At 32.0% G+C, this 22,767-nt stretch overlaps 5 protein-coding genes across 5 annotated transcripts; 1 reads left to right on the forward strand and 4 right to left on the reverse strand.

Annotated features, from left to right (window-relative positions):
- Positions 1-2,377: 2,377 nt before the first annotated feature.
- Positions 2,378-3,616, forward strand: Bm9194 (uncharacterized protein; the record flags this gene model as incomplete). Its single annotated transcript, XM_001898808.2, has 5 exons — positions 2,378-2,423; positions 2,507-2,638; positions 2,906-3,086; positions 3,375-3,423; positions 3,557-3,616. 5 exons carry the CDS (start codon positions 2,378-2,380, stop codon positions 3,614-3,616), a joined length of 468 nt encoding a protein of 155 aa, XP_001898843.2.
- A 1,793-nt stretch (positions 3,617-5,409) lies between these two features.
- Bm9193 (uncharacterized protein) lies at positions 5,410-5,768 on the reverse strand (the record flags this gene model as incomplete). The annotated part of the gene is made up of 2 exons (XM_043074146.1): positions 5,410-5,523; positions 5,703-5,768. 2 exons carry the CDS (start codon positions 5,766-5,768, stop codon positions 5,410-5,412), a joined length of 180 nt encoding a protein of 59 aa, XP_042930080.1.
- Positions 5,769-5,830: 62 nt separating this feature from the next.
- Positions 5,831-6,304, reverse strand: Bm18155 (Uncharacterized protein; the record flags this gene model as incomplete). The annotated part of the gene is made up of 2 exons (XM_001898807.2): positions 5,831-5,997; positions 6,232-6,304. The coding sequence occupies 2 exons, from the start codon at positions 6,302-6,304 to the stop codon at positions 5,831-5,833; spliced, it is 240 nt and encodes a 79-aa protein (XP_001898842.2).
- A 2,620-nt stretch (positions 6,305-8,924) lies between these two features.
- Bm6037 (uncharacterized protein) lies at positions 8,925-14,343 on the reverse strand (the record flags this gene model as incomplete). The annotated part of the gene is made up of 17 exons (XM_043074147.1): positions 8,925-9,109; positions 9,310-9,412; positions 9,520-9,635; positions 10,290-10,403; positions 10,535-10,642; positions 10,852-10,962; positions 11,064-11,184; positions 11,304-11,561; positions 11,841-12,020; positions 12,155-12,227; positions 12,474-12,552; positions 12,949-13,089; positions 13,204-13,344; positions 13,492-13,679; positions 13,763-13,920; positions 14,040-14,131; positions 14,223-14,343. 17 exons carry the CDS (start codon positions 14,341-14,343, stop codon positions 8,925-8,927), a joined length of 2,289 nt encoding a protein of 762 aa, XP_042930081.1.
- A 3,696-nt stretch (positions 14,344-18,039) lies between these two features.
- Bm9192 (uncharacterized protein) lies at positions 18,040-19,347 on the reverse strand (the record flags this gene model as incomplete). Its single annotated transcript, XM_043074148.1, has 5 exons — positions 18,040-18,208; positions 18,662-18,727; positions 18,815-18,904; positions 19,042-19,164; positions 19,298-19,347. The coding sequence occupies 5 exons, from the start codon at positions 19,345-19,347 to the stop codon at positions 18,040-18,042; spliced, it is 498 nt and encodes a 165-aa protein (XP_042930082.1).
- Positions 19,348-22,767: the final 3,420 nt, after the last annotated feature.

The raw sequence follows: 22,767 nt of genomic DNA on the forward strand, positions 1-22,767 counted from the left end.
CAGTACAAAAAACAAATTAGCAACTACCACGGGAAGGATAAATTCCTAGGATACTAATGTTCGTGAAATACAAAAATATGTAATGCATTCATTAATTGGAAACATTAGCTCTGAAAATTGCACTTACTAAAATTCCGTCGTTTCATTATACCTGACAAATAATGTTATATATATATATAATACCTAAATTTAAATGATGAAAAAAATAATTCTATAGATTTCTTAAGTTTTTCATTGGCTTCCAGAAAATTATTAACGTTTTGAATCGAAGATTCTAAGTTTCAAAACGATTCAATAACAGTTCTATAATTGCGTTAAACTTTTTAGTACGGGACGTTGCACTATCGTAAAGCACAAGCATAAAGAATATATTCATTCAAATTTCTCTTTGCTAGAAGAAATTTCAAACAGGATAAAATAATATATTCAAGGAGTTCATGCATGAGGTAAGCCTTAAATTTTTTGTTGGCATCAATAAAATTGATTGATATTTTGAATCAAGATTTAAAATCGTAGCTTTTCCTTGCGCTATGATTGTTAAGAAATAAATTATGAATTGTTTCCACGCTTGCTTCACAGTATAAGTTCTAACAGTAGAATTTACAAGGGAAAAAGAAAATGCATTTTTAGATGTTCTTGCTCTTTTCAGATAGTTCAGTTTCTGGATCAAATTTTTAATAGATTTTCAGGTCGTCCAAATCAGAAGCATTTAGTTAACGGAAGTTTTACTACACTATCTCAGAACCAGTGAAGTGGAGGATTGGTTTGACCGAAACTTTAAGTTGAAAAATCACAAAAATGGTATTCGAAGTTAAGTATTCCGCAGGATTTCACCAGTCAGATCAGCGAGATCACTTCTCACGGTTCTTTTCCTTCGGTATCGGCATTTTTTGCTTGCTAGTTAAAGTCCCACCAAACCTTGCGAAGGTTCGTATTGCATTACACGGTCTATAAAATTAGCGAGCAAAGCTAGCAGTTTAGCAGTCGTAATTCATACTTTTAATATAAAACCGAAAAATGGTTCCCTTGAACTGTGATCTCATGCAATCTTATTGTCGTGGAACTCGAAATAAGAGAATTTTGAATAAACCTTGGAAACATCATTCTATATTTCAATATTTAAGCAGGGAAATATTTACAAGTTTTGGATTAAAATCCTACTTGGAATTAAGTTGGACAGAATTAAGTTTTGAGGCAAATTTTCACGACCGATTGGTACCAGTGCACCTGAAATTTTCAACAAAAGTTGAAAATTTAATTAAGTTGGACAGAAGTCAAAATTTGATATAAAATTTCTTATTAAACGAAGAATTGGTACGATTTGCATCAATAAAATACTACAAAATTTTTATGTTTGACAGAGATGTTTGAAGACAGTGCACTTTTTCGTGATTAAAGTTTCATGGTAGGTCGTAGGATTCTATGAATTCTACACAAATTCTAACAGAGAACACAATAAAACACTGTAATGGTAAAAAATTGCTGGAAAATACTGTATATATAAGTGTGGTAGTCGAGATGGAACTTGAATAAAGTGATGAATTATTGTTTACTGCATATATTTTCGCTAAACTGCATCTCCGTTACAACACAATGATTAATTTTTAATACTGAGTAATACCTAATCAATATTAAATTGTTCCTGACAGTTGTAATCGATGATATCATCGTCTAAAAAGTGATTAACAGAGCTTGGTAAATAATGGTAAGCCAAATAAGGAAAGCTAAACAAAAATATTCATTTTTTGATATCATAGTTACATCTCAAAAACACTATATCATCATCTGCAACTATCACTAAATGATCAGCCAACTAGACGATAGTATTGATGACTGAATTATATGAATTTTATCTTTGCTTCAAGGTTGTCATAATGGAATGTTAAAAAGAAAGAAAAAACAGACATATTTGTTATATAAAAAATACTGTATAACGGCATTAATGGATCATTCAGTTTATTATTCAGTGATTCATTGACAAAGTTAACATCAAATATTTTCCAATGCGCCACGTAATCGCTCATAATTATTTTTTCCATTATCACTTGTTTGATTACTCTATCTTTTTTGAATTCAGCAGAAACAAATGCATACCTTCCAGTTCCGGTCCTCTAATTCAGAGATTATATTATGAAAATATGTATTATTGGTGAGCCACTCAGTTTCAAATGTTAACACCATTATTTCTTAACTTCTATTTGCTACGTGTTTGTATGTGCGTTGGTTGTTGAAGCGCTTTGAAATTGCTTATTTGGAGAGTTATTTTTCCAAAATGAATGGAATTAAGCATTAATATTAACTTAATTGCCAACCTCATCCGTCGTAGAGCGAAATTTGTACTGGTTGTGTTTGATTTATATTACTTTCAGGAATAGTAATGAATACTATCGAAGATTATCACCAGAAAGGTCCACCATCGTATGGTTTGTTGTGATATCATTTTGAAAAGTTCCCTTTGTTTTATTAATTTGAAGTTTTGCCGGAAATGTATTGAATAGTGTTGCAGAAGCAGCAGTCTGCTCAAACACAAATAGCGGTGGAATATCACAAGCAAAAACAAATTTTGGGCCCTTTGCACCATCGCCAGAATCATCTAGTAATCCTGCATATATACCACAAACTGTCAACCCTACACTACGTTTGTTAATAAGATATTATGACAAGAATCTATTGAAAAACTGATTACTCATTTGTGGCAGTCACTTCTGAAAGAAATGAAATAATAAAGCTTTATGAACATTACATATTTTTCATTTATGAAGGGAATCATAATTAGTTTTACCTGACAGTTCACTGGGATTGATTACATCCCATTAACTTTACTTCACAGTTTTCAGAATTCAAATTAAAGTTGATAGCAAATCGCGTTTTTAGCGTTCTTGTAGTAAATTATCAGACTTTTTAGCAAATTCTACCGCGATGTATCTAGAACCGCATGCAATACCAATTATTGTTGGTGTACCTGTTTTTGGACCACATTCCTGTGCAATGACTTGTCCTAGTTGTAATAAAGCTATTGTTACGGAAACACATACGCATGCTGGTTTATTATCGTTCACGATTTGTGGAATACTGTTACTTTTCGGGTTATAATTTTCTTGTCTTTTGTTCAAAAAATTTAGCTTGAGTCAGTAGAACGATTCCCAAGCCTTGATAAGAGTAAAATATGCTTCATTCTGCGATTTGTTCTTTGTTCTCATCTCAAATCCAAGGCGAGGATTTTTGTTTCCACATTATATTAAAAAAAAAACTTATCGAAATGGTACTACTACATTATGAGTAGTATATAATATAAATTTTGGGTCTTACCACTTATCCTACTTGCTATTTTCTGGAAAAAGTGGTACTGGTAGTATTATACTTTTATTTTACAGTTGCTGGCTTGGTTGCTGTTTAATTCCGTTCTGTGTTAAGGATTGTTTGGTAATTTTCTTTGTTTATTTCTACTTTATACTGAAACTACTTTGATCTGTAGTATAGATTATATAACTTTTACGTAGTCAAGTTTTTAATCTCTTTAGTTTATTCAATTTATATAGAATGGTTTTAATTGTAGGATGTGAATCACACTTGTCCCAACTGCAAAATACTACTAGGATCTTACAAAAAAATTTGAAAGAGCAGAGAAGACAGAAACATCATCCGGATCGAGTTTTACAGGTGGTCATGGAGCGGAAACTTTATGATTGTTTGTTGCTTTTTCATTGTTCGAGCAACACCGAAGTTTTTTTTTTCTTTCTCCGTTATAGTCAGTGTTAATATTTTCCCTCCATGTAATTTTTTTTTTTCAGTCAGCATTCCTTTGGATGGAATCCTTCAAATGGATAGTTGAATCACATTTATTTTCGATTTTTCCATATTGTTAATATCTTTAATCTCTCCACTATGGATAATGAATGAATAGTACATGGTGTTCTGATGACATGATGTTGCACCAAAAAAGGTGCTATGGGCCTCTGAGTATATTATCTAAAGCTAGTAAAGGCAGTGACTGCTTATTGTTTTGGTAATCTGTAACTTTGATTAATAGCAATTAAATTTGTTTATGATGGAATTTTGTGTTGTTACAGTATATATTTAATATATCAGTTGTGCCATACCTCATTCCCATAGAAATTAATCAAGTTAATCCAGCGGCTTCTGTTAAGATAAATACTAATTGCGAAAGTTGTCAACTATTATTTTGCAAAGATACATTACTTACCCTTAGTGAACATAACTGGTAGGTTCTACCACCACACTTTAAAATAGGTGTTCTTTGCTAAAGCTGATTGTTAGATATAATGTTTTCTTTTATTCGAATTGGTCCAGTTACCGTATGTCTAATTGTAAGCACTTTTAAATTCTTTAGTGTTTATACAAGCAAATATTATTAGCGCTGCACTTGGTTAGTAAAAATGAAGCAGTCGTAGCTTTGAAATTTAGGTAGGAATTGTAAAATATATGTGTAAAGTCGTTTCTTTACAACCATAGGTTATGTCAAGTGGGTGTTTGAGATTATCATTTTGAAATATGATATAGACTCCTTTGTTCGTCTTCGTTGATATGTGCAGACTTTATGTAACGCGTTGTAAAACCCTCAATTGTTGCACTAACATTTTTTTTTAATACTGAGGTAGCCTTGCACTACTTGAGTTCATTCCATCAATCTAACAGTTATTTTTACCGCAGATTTTCAATAGCTGTTCATCTGTGCTTGGTTATTATTTTTAAAGTTGTATCAGTTACTGTGCATGTCGTTATGTTGAACTGAAGATAGAGTTTCTCATAGGCATTTTTTGCATGAAATGGAACGTAATTGCGGGGACAAACAGTTTTTATATGAACTTTTTGATTGTCCAAAAATTGGGAATAATTATTCGACATAAATCCTAAAGTCGATTGATTAAATGGGATTGAACCGTATCTCAAAACTAAAAGTATTATTATCCAGATTGTATACAATTGTCAACGAAGTATCGACTATTCAGTTTGCAACGATAAGTGTACTTTTGTCGTTTTTGTGCGGAAAAAATTCAAATTAAGATAAAAGTAGTTTTAATAAAACTGTGTTTCTGATTTATAAAAAATATGCTCAAGCAAAACAATTGCGAGCTCGGTAATCCAAATACACTCGGCATCTTGTGTTTTGATTGAACTCTTTAAACTAAACGAAGAGTTTCGTCCATTTTGTCTCTAATTGAGAAATCATCTAGCAATATCAGAAACATTGTTAATCATAAAATAATCGGTGAAAATGTGGAGAGTGCCAGTTCAGGTATAGGGATGATTTGTCATTGATGTAAAGGAGTAAGGATTAGTACAAAAAATTGAGGATGAAGGAAGACTTGTTTCTTTCAACCAACTCAAACGTTAGAAAGAAACAAGTAAATTGCATTTTAATTGGGAATGTCACTTCACACAGATGATTTATGACGATAAAAATTTCTGCAAATACTCTTTCAGGGCAGATTCTTGCCTTTGAATGCATTGTAATTCAGCGTGTAACCTTTCCAGTTCTACTTCGCGTTCTCGAATCAGAATCTGCAAAAAATTTTTTGTTAATACTTGGTATATATCTTTTAAAGTGAATCAATTTATTAAAATTATAAAAGCAGTTTGGACTTCAAATTTGATTGTTAGAAAATAGTTGCGGAGGATTATTCATTTCTAATAATCCTCAATTTGAAATAAATGCAAAAGTTCAAAATCAATCAAAAGACCTGCAACTGCTGTTCCTCGACAACATGTTGCTTGTCTGCCATTTCCAAGGCATTTCTGGATGACATCGCACGAATTTTTTCACCTTCTACGGTTTTTGCCAACTAAAAAAAAATTCATTCCACATTTTTCATAACATTTCACTGCATTCCATAACACAAGAGATATAATAATTTTGTCGTAGCCTTACTCCATCAAATGCTTTTATGATTGCTTCTGTAGCGTCATTGAAAGTGTTCAATTTATTCACAATTTCTTTCGCTTCTTCAACAAGTTCGTTAGAAACATCCGCAATACCTAAAAAATAACCTGTTTCTGTGGACATACAATCTGGCTCTTATTAGCGATGTTCGTGTGATAACATATTGCACCAGGTCACAAATCATCACAGGTAATAAGTAATAGACTCGAAAATCAATTTCTTTTCCCTAAAACAAGTAATATAAAAATACAAAGTGGGATTATCCATCGTAGTTGGATGATATTGCCAATGAAAAAACATAACCATAAATGTAATCATTTGTGTATTACCCGGCTGGAGAAGACGTATTTTGCTGAAAGCATCTAGATATAAGCCAGCTTTCATCAGTGCTTCATCTGCCATTTATTCTTTGCACGAGGAATAGAAGTTCCACGTCGATCTGGAGAGCTGAAGTAAATTAATCCTTTCAAAAAACAATTTTATTACCTAATTCAAATAAGTTGCAAGGTTAGCACATATTAATGATTTTTACAAAATGAAAAAAGAATTTGTGAGAAAAAGTTATCCGGTTACCTTGGAAACGCTGTAGTTGTCAGAATTAATTTTAAGAAGTCGTAAGCCACATTGTTTCAGCAAAATAAGTCTTCCATTAGGACCAGCTAGTTATCTGAACCGATTATGTATAACAGTATCTGACGGATATTGGCATGTAAAACACACTTCACATTTGTCATCATGACAAAAACTGAAATGAAGCATAGAAGCCTTTTCGAAAATTTTTGAAAGTATTGTTTTTTCAACATGGATTTAAAAACAGTAAAGAAGAAAAGAACGGATTTTCGATAACCAATTTTACGTTAAATGTGTATTGGACCTTCAACAAAGTTCATAAAAATCTTGCAAGTACATAGAAAAAACTTTATTTCAGATTTTTGTTATTTTCTAATTAATAATAATAATTATCATTATTTTCACTTATCAACATATAATAATATTTATTATCAATTATTATTATTGTTATTAATTGTTAATTTATTATTACTATTATTAATAATGTTACTTTATCACTATTATTAATTACATTACATTAATTATCATAATTATATTATTATTGTTATTATTTATCATTATAATTATATTATTACTTTCTATAATTATCTTATATTTTTTCACTTACCAATTATGCCTGATAGAAGTAATGAATGCTAACTGAAACTTTTTGCTTTTTCCCTATTACACATAGGAATTTCCCATATTCTGGAAAATATACGTAAAACTTTTGAACTTTGCCTACTTTCTTTAATTGTCTACTCTCTCCAGCAATTATTACATCAATTAAGCTTTATTTAGGATGACGGTACCTTTTGTTTTCAGGACATTCCATGCGTCATCTTCATCTCTCTTTTATTTAGGTTATTTAATGAATAACTTTTAATTGACTTGTGAAATTTCTGACTCTTTTTTTATTTATTTATGAATTAAATATCATTTCACAAACAAGTTACACTTTTTTTAATGGTGATTTGCTTGAGTGTTTCACTCATCGATGTTAATACAAAGCATACATACTTTGATAATGCTTTGTTAAAAAATATCACAGCACACTTAGTTTTTAACATCTCTTGGAACTCAGGCAATGCTCGTGACCTATACTGTGTACCGATTTGCTATAGGATCTGATTTGTATGCTTAATAATATCACTTTTATCCTAAATGATTTAAACCTTTTACTGTTCTCAATTGCAATGTTTCAGCTGAAATATGAAGATTTTTCGAATCTAATGTGAATAAAATTTGAAATATCATCAAACAGAAAAAAAAAAAGGAGAAATGAAAACGATGCTTAAGAATTAGAAAAAAACACTAAAATTCTTGCATAATATTAATGTCCAGAAACACTTGTTCGCTTTCTGGAATCTCCCTGAAGACGGCAAAAGGGAAAAATTCCGGATGATATTACCAATAAATCAAAATTTATTTCTTGTCTTATTTACTATTCCTAAATTTAGCATATTTGATTTATATATAATTTTCTTTTCTAGATCATATATTAATGAACCGAATGAAATCTACAATTGTCTTCCTGCCATGATGCTAGCACAATGTTGGTATTATAAGCAGTGGAATTTTTTCCTATCAGTTTAGTGAAATTTACAGCCGATACTTTTCACTCGGTTTAATGAGAAATATAATTTCTTCCATCTAGAATGATTGCTCGATCATATTAAACATAAAAAAGGTAGAAGAAATTGCTGAATACAGTGCTTGCTTTATCAAAGAAACGATTTAGTCACCCAACGGTTAATGATATAATATGTTATTTATAACTATTTTAGGGTGAATCACAAAGAGGAAAAAAGACATAGTTTTGCAACAACAGTGAAATTGAAAGGAATATTACAAACTTAATAGATACAACTGCTTGTTGATTTTTTTTTTTTTTGTAGTTTAGAAGTACCTTAAGATAGTACTTTAAGTTTTGAAGTCACTAGTTCGAAGAGAAAACAAGAATTAATGTAAATTTTTTAGTAATATAAAAATTGTGATGTAAGAGTTTGCTAACAACGTCTTATGAAGATACGACACATTTTGAAATTCTTGAGAAATAATAAAAAAAAACAATATATAATTTGTTAGCATTGCATATGGAATATTATGAATAAATAGTATTTCGAAGCTTACTTGCCATATGAATTTAAAATAGCATCACAGTATAAAAAAAGGAACAAATGAAAGAGTGAAAAGGGAAAATGGTAACGAAAATAAAATGAGATTAAATTGCACAAGTGTTGAAAAAAAAAGATCTTGAAGTTTCGAATGACTATTATTTTTGATTGTTATTATTTCGAAGCTTAGTCTGCCATATGAGATGTCAGAGAAAATCGCAGAAAATGAAATTGGGAATTAGTACTTAGAAAAGAAAAGTAATGAATGAAATAAAATAATCTGGAATAACAATCTAGCAATAAGACATCAACAAAGATAAATCTGATGAACTTATTAAATTACAAAAAGTTTTTAATCAATGAGTATAGCGAACAGCTTCGGCTACAGCACAACAGATTCGATAACTGGAATCAGTTGAAGAGAAACATTCACTTCCTGCCGGGCACCGAAATGGTTGCCAAATTTCCGTTTCACTACCACAAGCAATCACTAAATTGTGTCGATCACGAATGGCTATCTCCTTTGTGCAGAAGGTTAGCACTACAAATGTTTATGCTATGATTACAAATTTGCCGTAATTATATCGGCTCATTATAGTATCGGGATTATGTCGTTTTAATAAACTACCCATTAAGCCTTAAAAGTTTATTAATTAATTTATTCATTACACTTGCTCCTTTCCTCTTTATATTATACAGCGAAAAAAAGAAAAAAAAAAACTGAAATCTTCTCAAATTAACCTTTTTCTGTCTGAGTTGGTCGTTTCGGTGGTACTGTGCGATAAAATTTCGCTGGATCATAGACGTCTTCTGCAGTGTTCTTCAGATTAGCCGGACTGGAGCTCTGAAATGTGCAAAAGTTTGTCACTTTTAGATTCACATAAATCCGACCTAAATTGAAGAAGGAAAAAAAAGACTGTAAAGAAAGTAAGATGTGAAAAGATATTTAACCGTGGTAGGAAACTCCAAATCTTGTTTACTTGATACTGTTGAAGATGCAGAATTATACGTATCCATTGGGAATGAATTAACCTCATCATTCATTGATAGTAATTCTTTGTCGGCATCTAAAGTTTATAAATTAAATTTTAGAAACACAAGTTCAAGATTAGTGCATGATATTCAACATGACATTTCTATGGAAAGAAAACAATTTTGAAAGTTTAAGATAAAGAACGTTGGATGCACTGTAGTTTTTATATTGGTAGTTTCAATTGATAAAATGCCTGATAATTCTATGAACACACAATAAGTTCTCCGTACAATCTTTTGCTGAATATCATTTTCAAGCGAAAAGCAATGGAAATAAAATTATACATCCATGATAAGCTCTATTACAAATCTTAATCAATTCCAAATTAGAAGCTAGTATTTGTCGCTCTCGTTCACGCAATGGATACTTATTCTTACACATAAATGAACCATCATATTGTTGAAGTATTTCTTTCAAAGGTTAGACCTTATTATAAGTTCTAATTGAACAAAATTTCAGTAGACATATCATTCAAGTTCATTTTTGCGAAAAATTCATTTCAATTTCAGAGAGAAAAAATATCCATAAAAATTAAATATCTGTTTTCTCTTCTTAATGCAATGAAAGAGAATGAGTCTACACTTCGTTTTAATCCAAAAAAAAAGTGCAAAAAGCAAAAAATAGACATATGCTTAATTTAGCAGTAAAGTTATCATTATTTGTAGATAACTTTCAAACAGCTCCTCACCATTTTTCTGTTCTTGATTGCTTTCCTGATCATTCTGTTGAACTTTCTTCTTCTTTCGTCTTGCTATTACCAAAACAGCATTTTTTTGTTTGCTTGCATCGTATACGATTGCTGCTAAAGTAATATTTTATTATCAGTAATAAAAACAGTTTGTAGTTTCAGCAAACATTAGCTCAGACAATATTTACGCTTTCCTACAGAGAATTCTTCATTAGAATTACAATAGCCGAACGGTTGTTCCATACCTGATGGAGCGTTCAGTGGTTCCTGATTTTCTGGTACATATGTACGACTACCATCAGCGGATTTCTTCATCGATAAGTTATATTCACTGTAATCCAAACCAACATCTTCTGTAACATCTCTCTTATCATTTTATCACTTGATGAACATCTGTGTTTCAATCAAATGCTGAAGATTAACTTTTTTAGAAAATTAGAATACTTTTTCAATACATTACCACTTTGTGCGTTGCAGTACAATATATCTCTACCAGAAATTCGAGATGATTCCAAAACTACAAATTTCAATCAGACAAATTGTGAAATGATTAATAAGCAACCAATATTTCCATCACCAAATGACGGGAAGTTAAATTCGTGATCCACTTTGTTCGTTTGTTTGTTTGGGAAACTTTTGAATTCACTATATGCGACTCCAATTTGTTTCCGAACTTAACATAGTAAATTTTTTGATATTTCTTTTTTAAATTATTTTACAAACAATAGTGAAGAAGACACAAGACCTAAAAAAGTCAAGATGGTAAAAACTAACATGATTTAACTGGAGCATGAAGAATTTCATTCGAAATTTTATATAAGAAACTGTCGCTTGATGTGGTCATATCGAGAGGATTAGCTGAGGTAGGAAGAATCAAATATTCTGATCCAAAAGCCTGAACAATTTGCAACAATATTTCATCAAAAATAAATTAAAACCTTTCAAATCTAAATTCATCTTGAAATTTTTAGAGTCATTTCAAACTACATAAAATTCTCCCTAAAATTATTTAACCTCATTGTCACGTGAAGGATTACTGTCCCTATTCTCGAATGGTGAATACTTGGTTTCTTCATCGATGTGTGTTCCACTAGAAAAATCACGACGCAGTTGAGTACTTAATAAAGAAGGACTTTCTGTTGTATTCTCAAGTTCTATGAGATGAGCTGATGACGTTGTTAACTGAGGCGTAATCCTGGATGAATTACTGGAAATGGTTGGACTTAGTGTCTGTTTCATCCGTCGTCTTTTACTTGCTTTCGTTGTAGGTTGCTTGAATTGGAAATCATTGTCATAGGATTGAAATTTTTCTTAGAAAAGGGAAAATTAAAAATTTCTACTCCGAAACTTGGTTTAAATTTCTAAAATTTTCATAGAAAAAACATATTGCAAATTCTAAATTTCAGATATATAACATCATAAAGATATAAGGGTTCATTAGAATGAATGGGAAAATCAATGTTGGAAAAGCAATAAAAATATGATTCAAAAATTAGAACTGGTCTTTTTTTTTTTGAAAGAATTTATTATTAATAAAAGAGATAAAGTCACCTTGTTTTTTGATGTAACTTTAGTATGCACTGTTTTAGAGGTCAAAGGTTTCAAGAGAATTAGTGGTGACGCAGTTGTGGTTTGCAGTGAAGATGTAGCGAAGTAAGACAATGTCATTGCTGTTCGGTTACGACCACTTGAAACATCTTGTTTAGCTGCTACTGAATAACTTTGAAACTGCTGAAACTACATCATATCATATTTTACTTCTCTGTACGTGCCACCATTTTTGGCTATTTTAAACACATTTTATGTTCTAAAATTTTCATTGAAACTTGTCTTCAAATAATTCGAAATTCCATTTATGAAACAACCTGCGTAACTCTTGTTGGTACAAAAGAAACAGTAGGTAGTGCAGAGTTTTGCTTGCTTATTTCATCTATCATCCTGAAATCCCACTTAGTGAAAAGAATATTCAAACATGTTTATTTTTTTACTTTACTTTGTTTTTAATTTAATTTGTTTGATCCATAAACTTTTAATTTCGTGGTCAGCGGTATTGCTAGTGCATAAAAAGCGAAATTGTTGCTGTCGCAGCAGTATGTAGTGAGGCTTATTATCTTAAAATATCTATTATTATAAATTATAACAGACAGTCTAATGGTCATTATTAAAATCAAAACCAACATTTACCAGGCAGTGCTCTGGCGTTTTTTTTCATCAACTGTATTCATAATAGTTGAAAATTTCTCTCTGGAGGTTTGTTGCATCTCTAGTAATGATTCAATATCTGTTAGAAGTTACGAATAACTTTGAAATTTCAAATTATAGAAAGTTTAGAAGTTGAAAGTCAGAAACAGTTTTCAAGGAGACTTTTTATTGTTTTCATCGACATGATGTATAAGCTTTAGTTTTCTAGGAATTATGAAGGATGGTATAAAATGTTGTTTCTGATGTAATTACTCTAAAAGTCACTTTGCAACTTTCTGAACATATTCCTGCATCCCACCACCATGCAATAGCCGCAGAACTCACACTGATCATATCTGCGCTATAGAATCACTTAAGCTAACCTTATATTAGGGCTGAATATTTTCGATCCAAAAATTCTGCTGCAAAGTCATTATGATCATTTATGAAAACAAGATAAAAAATTATGAATTCTTACTTTGAGAATGATTTGGTGAAGAAGTGCTTGTATTGCGCATATTCTGAACCTCTTCAAGGTTGTACAAGGAACTCGGTCGAAATATCTGGATAACATGTTTGGTTGTAGATGATGAGGTCGTAGCTTGCGATGTCAGACGTTCTAAATCTTATATTTGCTGATAATTGAATTTCCTCCAACATGTTTTATGTATAGCTTAGTGATACAAATTATCTAAGATTCATGAAAAAAATATTCATTTCATAAATGAATTACCAAACAAATTATTCTTTGTGTATTTATTTCTGGCCGTTGCTGTATTCAACATGTCACTTTCTGCTTCTGCATGATATCCATTGTTCTTTGGAGTTTCGGTGGTAATAGTAGTTGTTATAAGTAAGTCGTTGTAAATTAGAGCTTGAATATGAATAAGAATAAATTAGAATAAGATTTTGAAAGAAACCAAATTTTCATTGAAAAGTTTAATCTTTAGAACATTTTTCAAATGTGGCAATCAAAGCTATTGAATTTTTAATACTTTTAACAAATAAACTACAAACAGACCGATAGCTCGCGGAGCAAGGTCGCAAAATCGCACTCTATAATTATGCCCTTCGACAGCAATCGAATTGATAAGCTGTTTGCGATGATATATGTCTGTCCGTGGATCAAATCCAATTGGTTTAGTGAACTCTTTCTCTTGACAATTTGCTTCATCTCGTGTTCGCAAACGACAACACAACACCTGTACCCTATACTACGAAATGATAATATATTAGAAGCATTACTTCGCCTGAAAATAGATTCTTATTCCTTCTAAAAAAGATAATTTTACCGAGTATCCGACAGACGAGTAATACCAGATATGTATTCTCGCGGTCGACATGTATACAGTGATTCTGTATCTACAACTGGATCAAACAAGTGGCTGTAGTAGCAGTCTTCTCGTTCCAATTCCGCAATGCTTATAGGAATACCATGCCATGGATATAGCTTTAATTAATCAAATTTTCAACTTGCTAACTTACTCCTGATTTTTGAAGTAGATTCACAAAACTTCAAAATGTGGAAAAAAAATTTAACAGATAGTGTTTTGATATGTTTGAACGAACCTCGTCGACTCGTTCGCAAATAATTGCGAAAACGGTATCTTGTCGGATGAAACCTTGTGAGCCGACCATTCGTACACTAATTCCTACGGCACCTGATTTATCTTGGTTTTATTACAACAGGAAAAGTTATACATAGCACTGCTAAGTATGCTAAATAGTTTTTATATTCAAGTTATTAAATACCTGAAGATTTGGCACATTCGATGCGAAAATTGTCGAAAGGCGCAGAAATGAGTGGATTTTGTAAAGTGTATACAGTAGATACAAATGCCGAAAATAAAGCAGCTGGCTTAACTATCATCATTTCTGTAAATAATACATATTTGAATAGAAAAATAAATTGTGAAATGAATAGATATTTCGAACTGTTTAAATGTACTTGTATTAATATCATTGAAGCATTCAAAAGTTATGCTCATTAATGGCAACTTTTACTGAAGTGATGAGAGAAATAAGTTTTGTAAATGAAAAAAAAAACCCTTACTACCACAAATTAGACTTACAATATTGGAATCTGAAACAAAAAGAAAAAAAAGGAGTAGTAAACGAAAAACTAGTGACTGCGTATGTAATTTAGCAGGAATGTCTAATCAATCAGTACAATATGACTATATACATTGTGCAACTTTATGGCTGTTGGCGCTGTATTCATCTTTTAAATGGGGTTTACGGTGACATTTGTAAAGTCATTTCTTCCATTTTATAATTTGATTAGGTTTCCAATGTTATAAAAAATATAATCTTAACTAATAAATGTCAGCAGTTTCATCTCTATTTGCTTTCATTTTCTCGGAATTTATTCCTCCGTGATTCCTAGCTATCTCTCATTGGGAAAAAGTTAAGGACTAAAAAAAACCGTCCAAAAATTTAAAAATATATAACTCAAAACAATGATCTGCTGTGTAGTTCTGGGATGCTGTTTGGAATATAAGGTAATGTGAAGGAAATATAAAATGAACTACTTTGATGTTTCCCAGCACTCCTAATGAACTTTATCTGCAACTATCCCACACAACGTCCTACATACCCAAATTAGTATTACATCAGAAATGATTTCAACCACTTTTTTACTGACAATGATTTAGTGTCCATTATATATCAATATGAAGAAAATTGTCTTCTATGAGCATTTTAATGGCTGTATAAATTTATTTTTTGAGCACATACTGAACATTTGATTGTGCAATATAATTTTAAAATCTTGCAGTAAAGATTGTTGGGTCAGATCATACTGATTTGCCTCAACCATTGTAGATGGAGAATTCAGAAGAGATAATTCGTATTTCACTCCATCTTTTAGATCTAAAATTTTTTTTTCTACAGATGAAGATAAACTTCAGTCAAAGTTCATTCTTTTGATTTTTTTTTACTTTATTTTATTTATCATTTATTGGGTATAATGAATGACCAAAAAGGAGCGAACAATGAGGGAGAACTCAAGTGTAAATAAAAAAAGAAAAATAAGTGCTCCTAATTATCATTAAATAGTGGTCTAGAGACTTTCGAAAATTCCATATGTTTGCCTTTCACAATATCAGACATGGAAAGTGAAACTGAAACTATTGTGTTAACAATGTTGAATTCATAAGAGTATTTTGCTCACATTAATAATTTCCAATTGTTCAATGAAAGAATGATTTTAGTACAATAATCCTAAAACTTCATAATTCGGTGGTAATGGATATCCTTTTCAAGTTTTTTTTTTTTTTTTTTTTTTTTTCATTCCCTTCTTCCAATTTTTTATTCATAGCTTAGGAAGGCACTTGTAGATCAAAACTAAAAACTAGTAAAATAAAAAATTTCCAAAATGTGTAGTGTTTCATGTACAAAATATGAGTGTCCAGTGTTTACTGACCTTATTTTCTTGACAACAAAACATTATGGCATTATAGTTTCGTCTTTTAAACAACTGAGAAGTTGTATTGAAATGAAATAATTACAGAGCTTGTAAATTTTCCACTCTTAATGTAAATCCCATTTGAACACATAGTTGCAAGTGGTAAATTAATATATTCCATTGATCACCAAAAAGTTATCACAGTAAGTTTCTAAAACCGAAAAAAAAAATAAATATCGAAAGTTTCCGACCCATTAGCATAGATCATATTCATTAGCATGCTGGATATAACAATATACGAGCTTGCTGAAGAAGATTTCCATGCCACTATAAATTTATATCGTTTAATCTATTATGATCAGATACCCAGCGAAATATTGTTGTTTTCACTATTACGGTATTCGTAAAATTTTGTATAATGACAATAAAATTGAAAAAAAAAAAAAAAAAAAAAACCATTTATAATGAAAATGATTTGAAATAATCTTTAAGAAAACATAAAATTCGGTGAAAAAAGAAAAAAAAATAGCAGTGGATAGTAGAATTCTCAGGAAATGATTTCAATGGACTCGTACGTAAGTAAATGAAATAGAATTTTCGTCAAAAAACAGTGGAAAACAAGTTGTTGATATTGAAGGAAACGTCCACATATATTATATATATTAATACATGTGTGTAAGAAATTTGTGGTATATCAACGGTCACTGGATAATCAGGTCGACCACCCAACCATTGACTGTGTGAACTGTTACAGAATAGAACTGTGATACCTGCTGCTCCTACATTAAATTCTTTTTCAGTGGAATTTTGTTACCAACTTTATTCATCTGCCATTTAAGGGAACTTAAATCTGGCAGAATAAATGACTCTTTTTGGAATGATCATCAATAATCTAAGCAGGGGTTATAAAATTAATTTCTGTTTTCAGATCGAAACACACGAAAAAGCAGGCATTCTTGGACCGAAATGTTCATCCCAAAATATATCTCAAAAATTGCAATTATTGAGCAACACCAACACATAACCTTCGGTAAGATCAACCAATGTCCCAGTTGATGTAACGTGATGTACTTACATAAACGTTTAATCTTGAAAGCAAGTGGTATATACGAGTTTGCTTACATATTGCTTACATAAAAAGAGTATGCACTAAACTGTAAATGTAGATTCAAAGTAATGATGAATCACAAAACGAACTGTGACTAAAACGAACTAAAAGAAATTGGTATGAATCCGCTGTAAGATCAGATCAGAATAATTCAGAATAAGTATGAAGTCTTTAAAAGATGTAGAGATATCGCATGACTGGCAACATAGTAACACAATACCGACACCATATTTAAAAACAAGTTTTACAATGCATATCTTTTACTTTTTATTTTTATCCTTTACTTTGAAAATATATATATCTAATTTCAGGATTGGAGTATAATGACAAGTTTGACTTCCCCAATTCCCATTATTTTTTTTTGCTTTGACGAATCACTAAAACAACCCAATAATATATATTTGTTTTACTTCAATTGTTTCAGAATTCTGGAAATTCATTCGGGTTACCAAGTTCAAAGATTTAATTAAACTTCAAAATTTTTAGTAATCAAATTCCAATTATCTTTCTACAGAAATATTATTGCACTGATGCAAGTCTGCTCGAACAAAATTCCTGCGCTCTCAACATTTTCAGTGATCGCTGGTGTAGCATGATGAAATGCATAATATTACCGATTGTATGATATCTTTCTACTTTTCATTCCGTTAGTGCATACCTTTCAGTAACTGAAAGGAATCTTTTATGCGTGAAACAAAAAAAAAATAAAGTGTACATGTAAGAATCCATTGATTTTTGATTTTTCTTCGATTTTTTTCTTCGAGACCTCTGAATAATAACATAACGACCAGAGCAATAAAAACAATTTTGTTAAATCATTATAGAAATAACGAAGTGCTGCCATTCATCTAAAAAACCAGCTTAAAGCTTGTTTAAATACTTGCCCTTGGCATCAAATCATATTAGCATTTCCAATTTTAGCTGCAAATCGAGTGACAAATTTCAGTACCACATTTCAGTCCCAACGTGACATACGAGGTATATAGAAGAGAAACCTTTCTACGAACAACAAACATCTCAGCGTTGGGTCAACTCAGTTTTGGAAAAACTGGTATCTACAGAAGCCAACTGTCAAAAGCGCAGCTGTCATCATTTAAGCAATTAGCTAACATTTTCACTACTGCACAGCTAAGAGATGAGAATTCAGATTCACTTGGATGTCCTTCAATCAAGTCAAGTTGAACGGACAAATAAATGCAATGCAGTGGCACAGCAACTGATAAACTGTACCACGACCTCATTCACTGCATCCCTCCAGTGCGCTATACGGAACGGAAACTTCTGATCGGCATTTCTTAATACTCTTATTTCTTCTCTTCACGCCCTCACCTTCAGAATTCAACTTACCAGCTCCGATCAATTCAGTCCAGACACCTTGAACGAAACACACAGACGCAGACATAGACATACATACATACATACGTACACACACACACACACACACACACACGTGCCTCATCAGCCCACTACTAACGGACAGACATACAAGCAAACTTCTTTGAACCCATCGACAGACAGAGAGAGGGGAGGGAGACTCTCGACATTCCGAAAGGCTACCTACCTCCTACTCTCGTTTCTTTTCACCTAACGAAGGGACAATACTTCATGAATAGTCTCTGAGCTGATTGGCACTCTCTCGCAATCGTCGACCGATCCTGCCACGTCTTCTACACTCACGCGGTACTTGCACCTCGTCGTACCTCCCCTACATCGATCGATGTGCCCCTCTTCCGAGCACCACATCTGCCATTCAAAGCGTCCCTTCTTATTCATCGTCCGTCATAACAGTAGTAGCACCAACAGCGCAGGCGACACTGGAAGTCGCATTACCCATCAGTTTGTACGAGTCGATACGTTACTACCCCACCGGGTGAACAACATGTACTGTATTGTATCTCCGCTTCCGTCTCATCCGTCTGGCTATCCGCAACAACACATTGTCACCAATGACTGTAGTTGTGGGTCACCCACTACTTGCAGTTGTTATTTCTTCAACGCTAGCTTTCTCCTCAAGACAATAATCTTCGCATACCTTCGTTATAAACATACCTTTTTACTTACCACTACGCATGTTTGTGTCTCCACACTGAACAAGTAATTGCACGGCATATGTACTACGGTTTTTTACGTGAATTTCCCGCACAACTGTAGTACTACTGATGTCGCCAGATTCTTCCCATCTGGAAATTTTTTTTTCTCTCTTTTGTAATCCGATATTATGAAATGTGCACGTAACAGACAGTATATGCATAATTATCCTCCCCCTTTGATGTCACGTAATGCGTTCACTTCAGACTGACTCATTTGGCTTACGGATCATTTTCATAAAATTGTTGGGAATTCTGATTCTCCAAATGAATCATGAGTATCAACTACACGAATGAATAATGATTGACAGATAGAAGAGATTCAACAACAGAGAAGAATATGAGTTGTCCCGGGCTGCAGCCTCTTACTTCCGGTATTTCCGATACACTTTCACAAAGATATTGCTCATCTTGACTGGTGCAGTATGTAGATGACTCACAATAATGAGATCAGCTGTTCTCTTCCTTCATTCTCTTCCAGGCATGGTGGATGCATCAGTCAGCAATTGAATTGATGATTTTATGTTCTTCAGTGTATGAATGTTTGTTGGAAATATGCTGGTGTCAATGTGGGCTATGACATCATGCTGAGTACAGCCAGCCAGTACGAATAAATGTGAAAGGCCTCCTAGCTATCTCTCTCTCTCTTTGCATGCTCATTTTATTCTACAAATTAGGTCAGGTCACCACTAATGCTAATACTAAGTACTTTTCCTATCTTCGGTATCAAACGACCCGAAATATATAACGCTGCATAACAGTATGGGATGAGACATTGCACTTCAGTCGTCATTTTTACATTATTCGGTGTCAATTTTTAGAATTGTTGTTGACTATAAATTTGCAGCGAAAAAGGACATTTAGCTTTCTCCTTCAGTTTACTTGTCCTATCAGTTCTTCGCCGAATCTTCCCTTCCTTCCTGAAAACATAGTATTAGTATTTGTACTACTGAACTGAAGCAACCAATTTGAAAAACACTAAATCCATGCGATCCACTAGGTCAAATATAAAAGTGTACGCTATAGCTCCTAAAGAGCCTACGCAGTTTAGATTTAAGCAATCAAGATTGACTCACTGTCCAATTATCCACATTATGAAATGGTACTGTCATCGGTGGAAATAGTTAAGTGAAAAGCAAAAGGACAGAGATGGAAGAAAACGAAATGTGGGAAGGATCTTTGTGGAAGTTTAATTTGCGGGAAACATGACAACGCACATATCATCATGAAAATCAACCCACTTGAATAGCGAGAACAAAAAATGGTACCATATTCTGGGGTAAAGTATCTAGGGAGGTAGGCATTTACATTAACTTAATATTGCCAATTTGGTTCACATAAACCGTCTTAGCTTCAATATTTTTATTACTGATTTTCTAAATGTGACAGATTTTTATATTTGTGCCTCTGTTGCATCCTTGTAAGATAAATGGTAACGTAATTATATTATAATACATTTATTTTTTTGTAATTTTCGCGATCACAAGTTAACATTTCATTCCGAATAATGTTCTCAAGAAATTCATTTTACAAACTGTAAAAGTATCTATTAACAAGCTTTAGATTCACGAGAAAGTTTCTTGACTTTCCAGTAGTTTTGTTAATCATCTCGCAATCCTAACCGTAAAAATATTTTGCCACTTTTTTTTTCGTGTGTTCGCTCACCATACGTAATGAAGTAAAATGTGGGAAGCATTCATATACTTTGCTGGAAATGCCCCTATGGTAGCTTTCATCTCACAGGTGGGTTGTTCTGGTTTCTTGTTTCGCCTATGCAGCTTTCGGTTCCTAAATATCGCAAGCATTCCCCTCACAGCTGATCTATTTATTATATATCATTTAAATTAGTGGAAATTTTTGGAAAATATGGCTGAATGAAAAAAACATATAGTATATGATACTGTGTTTGCTTGCGCATGCGGAAATATGAGTGCAATGAAAACATTGATAATGAATCATAATTTTCTCTGGAAACATGAACTTTCAACAGTGGTCATCTGGATTCCTTTTCATTTCTTTCCACACGTCACTTCTCATGTGTTCTGTTTTTTCTCCTCTTTATGACTAAACTTTTGCCTCATACCTTAAATATATAAATGACTTGATTATCTAACTGATATAATAAAAGAACAAAGCAATAAACCATTTATTTCCTTAAAGGTAGATATGAAGTGAGAGGTTAACGGTAGCTACAAAAGATGAAAAAGTTCACAAATAGATGGATAAATCTTAAATACATGCTTTTCTTCTTCGAATAGCATCTTGAGAAGTGTGTGGTATTCTAAAATTGAATTTTGAAAGAGGAGTATTAACAGTAACTTTTCCTTTCAGAGATATGCCATTGTTCATTAGATCAATTACTTCAAAATATGCATAGTTTATTTTCTCGAACATTATTACTTCAGATTAATCAAAATGCATTCATTGAATTCACAAGGTCTTTTAATCAAACTGCAATATTTTATCAAAGGAGTGGTAATGGAGAACGGAGAAAAATAACATTTTAAAACCTTATAAGTTATTCAGTAAAAGTAATGTGATCAATGATTAAAAATGCTTGTGCATGTTTTAAAAGATAGCAGTTTACCCTTTGGTATTAAGATATGATTTTTCTTTCTTTTTTTTTGAGGTATTTTGAATGGGGTTTATGAATATTGTTATGTAGATTTAATAATAACTACTTAAAGGTCGGCCTAACGCTATGCTGCTAGAAACTAATGCTATACTGGAAAATGTTGTTATGCAAACTTGTTTGTGAAAATTTTGTATAAAACAATAAACTATCAAAGTTATTAATATCAAAGCACTTAGTTGACTATCTCGTACATCTGAAAATCATGCAATATGAGAATTTTCAGGGTGCAAAAGGCTTTTTTAGATGTAAAAGCTCACTACTGATATGAAAGATGTGAATTATCATTTGGCAATGAAGGAAATGGCCTTTTTTACCGGATGGTGGGCTGATGAGGAAAAGCAGCTGTCCCCTTTGTTTTTTCGACTTTGCAGTTTGAATTGTGAAACACCATCACCATAACACTACTAATACAACCATTTTATTCACATTCAAATTCTGTCCTACCTCCATCATCACCTCAATCGCTTTTTCTTTTTTAATTTTTCCTTGTTAACGCACTATTTTACATAAGATTCTGAACCATTAGTAAATGTCTTTATGTTTGATGTTTTTCTGGTAAGAGAAATTCAGTTCATTACAATCACCGCTAGTAGATGTTGTCCATTAATGTTACATGTCGCCTCCACGTAAATCAGGTTGGATCTTTGGATTTTTACTGACAGCTTAATCAACAAACGAAATAAAGTAATCAGCAAGATGACTAAATCATGTAAACTATCACAAAGATGACTGTATTAAATAAGTCAATAATTCTAGCATTTTGATGTAGGTTCTTACTTGGATTATTGCTGTTATTTGTGAATTGCATGATCCATAATAATTTGTTATGAAGCTTCTGAGTTGCCCCATGATTTCCATTTTCTGAAAGTTGTTAAATTTTTGGCTCTAAAATACTCACGATTTCGTACCTTTTTTGAATTTTGTAAATTAGAATACGTAGGCAAATATCAAAGTCATAATTTTTTTCCCCTGAGATTTTTCTGATAATGGAAGCTTTTGCTCCTTTTTTTAAACCTATCATTTGCAACCGTTGAAGACAAAAAATAAGAGCTTCATATTGT

The sequence above is a fragment of the Brugia malayi genome, assembly GCF_000002995.4.
Source record: "Brugia malayi strain FR3 genome assembly, contig: Bm_v4_ChrX_scaffold_001, whole genome shotgun sequence".
NCBI lineage: Eukaryota > Metazoa > Nematoda > Chromadorea > Rhabditida > Onchocercidae > Brugia > Brugia malayi.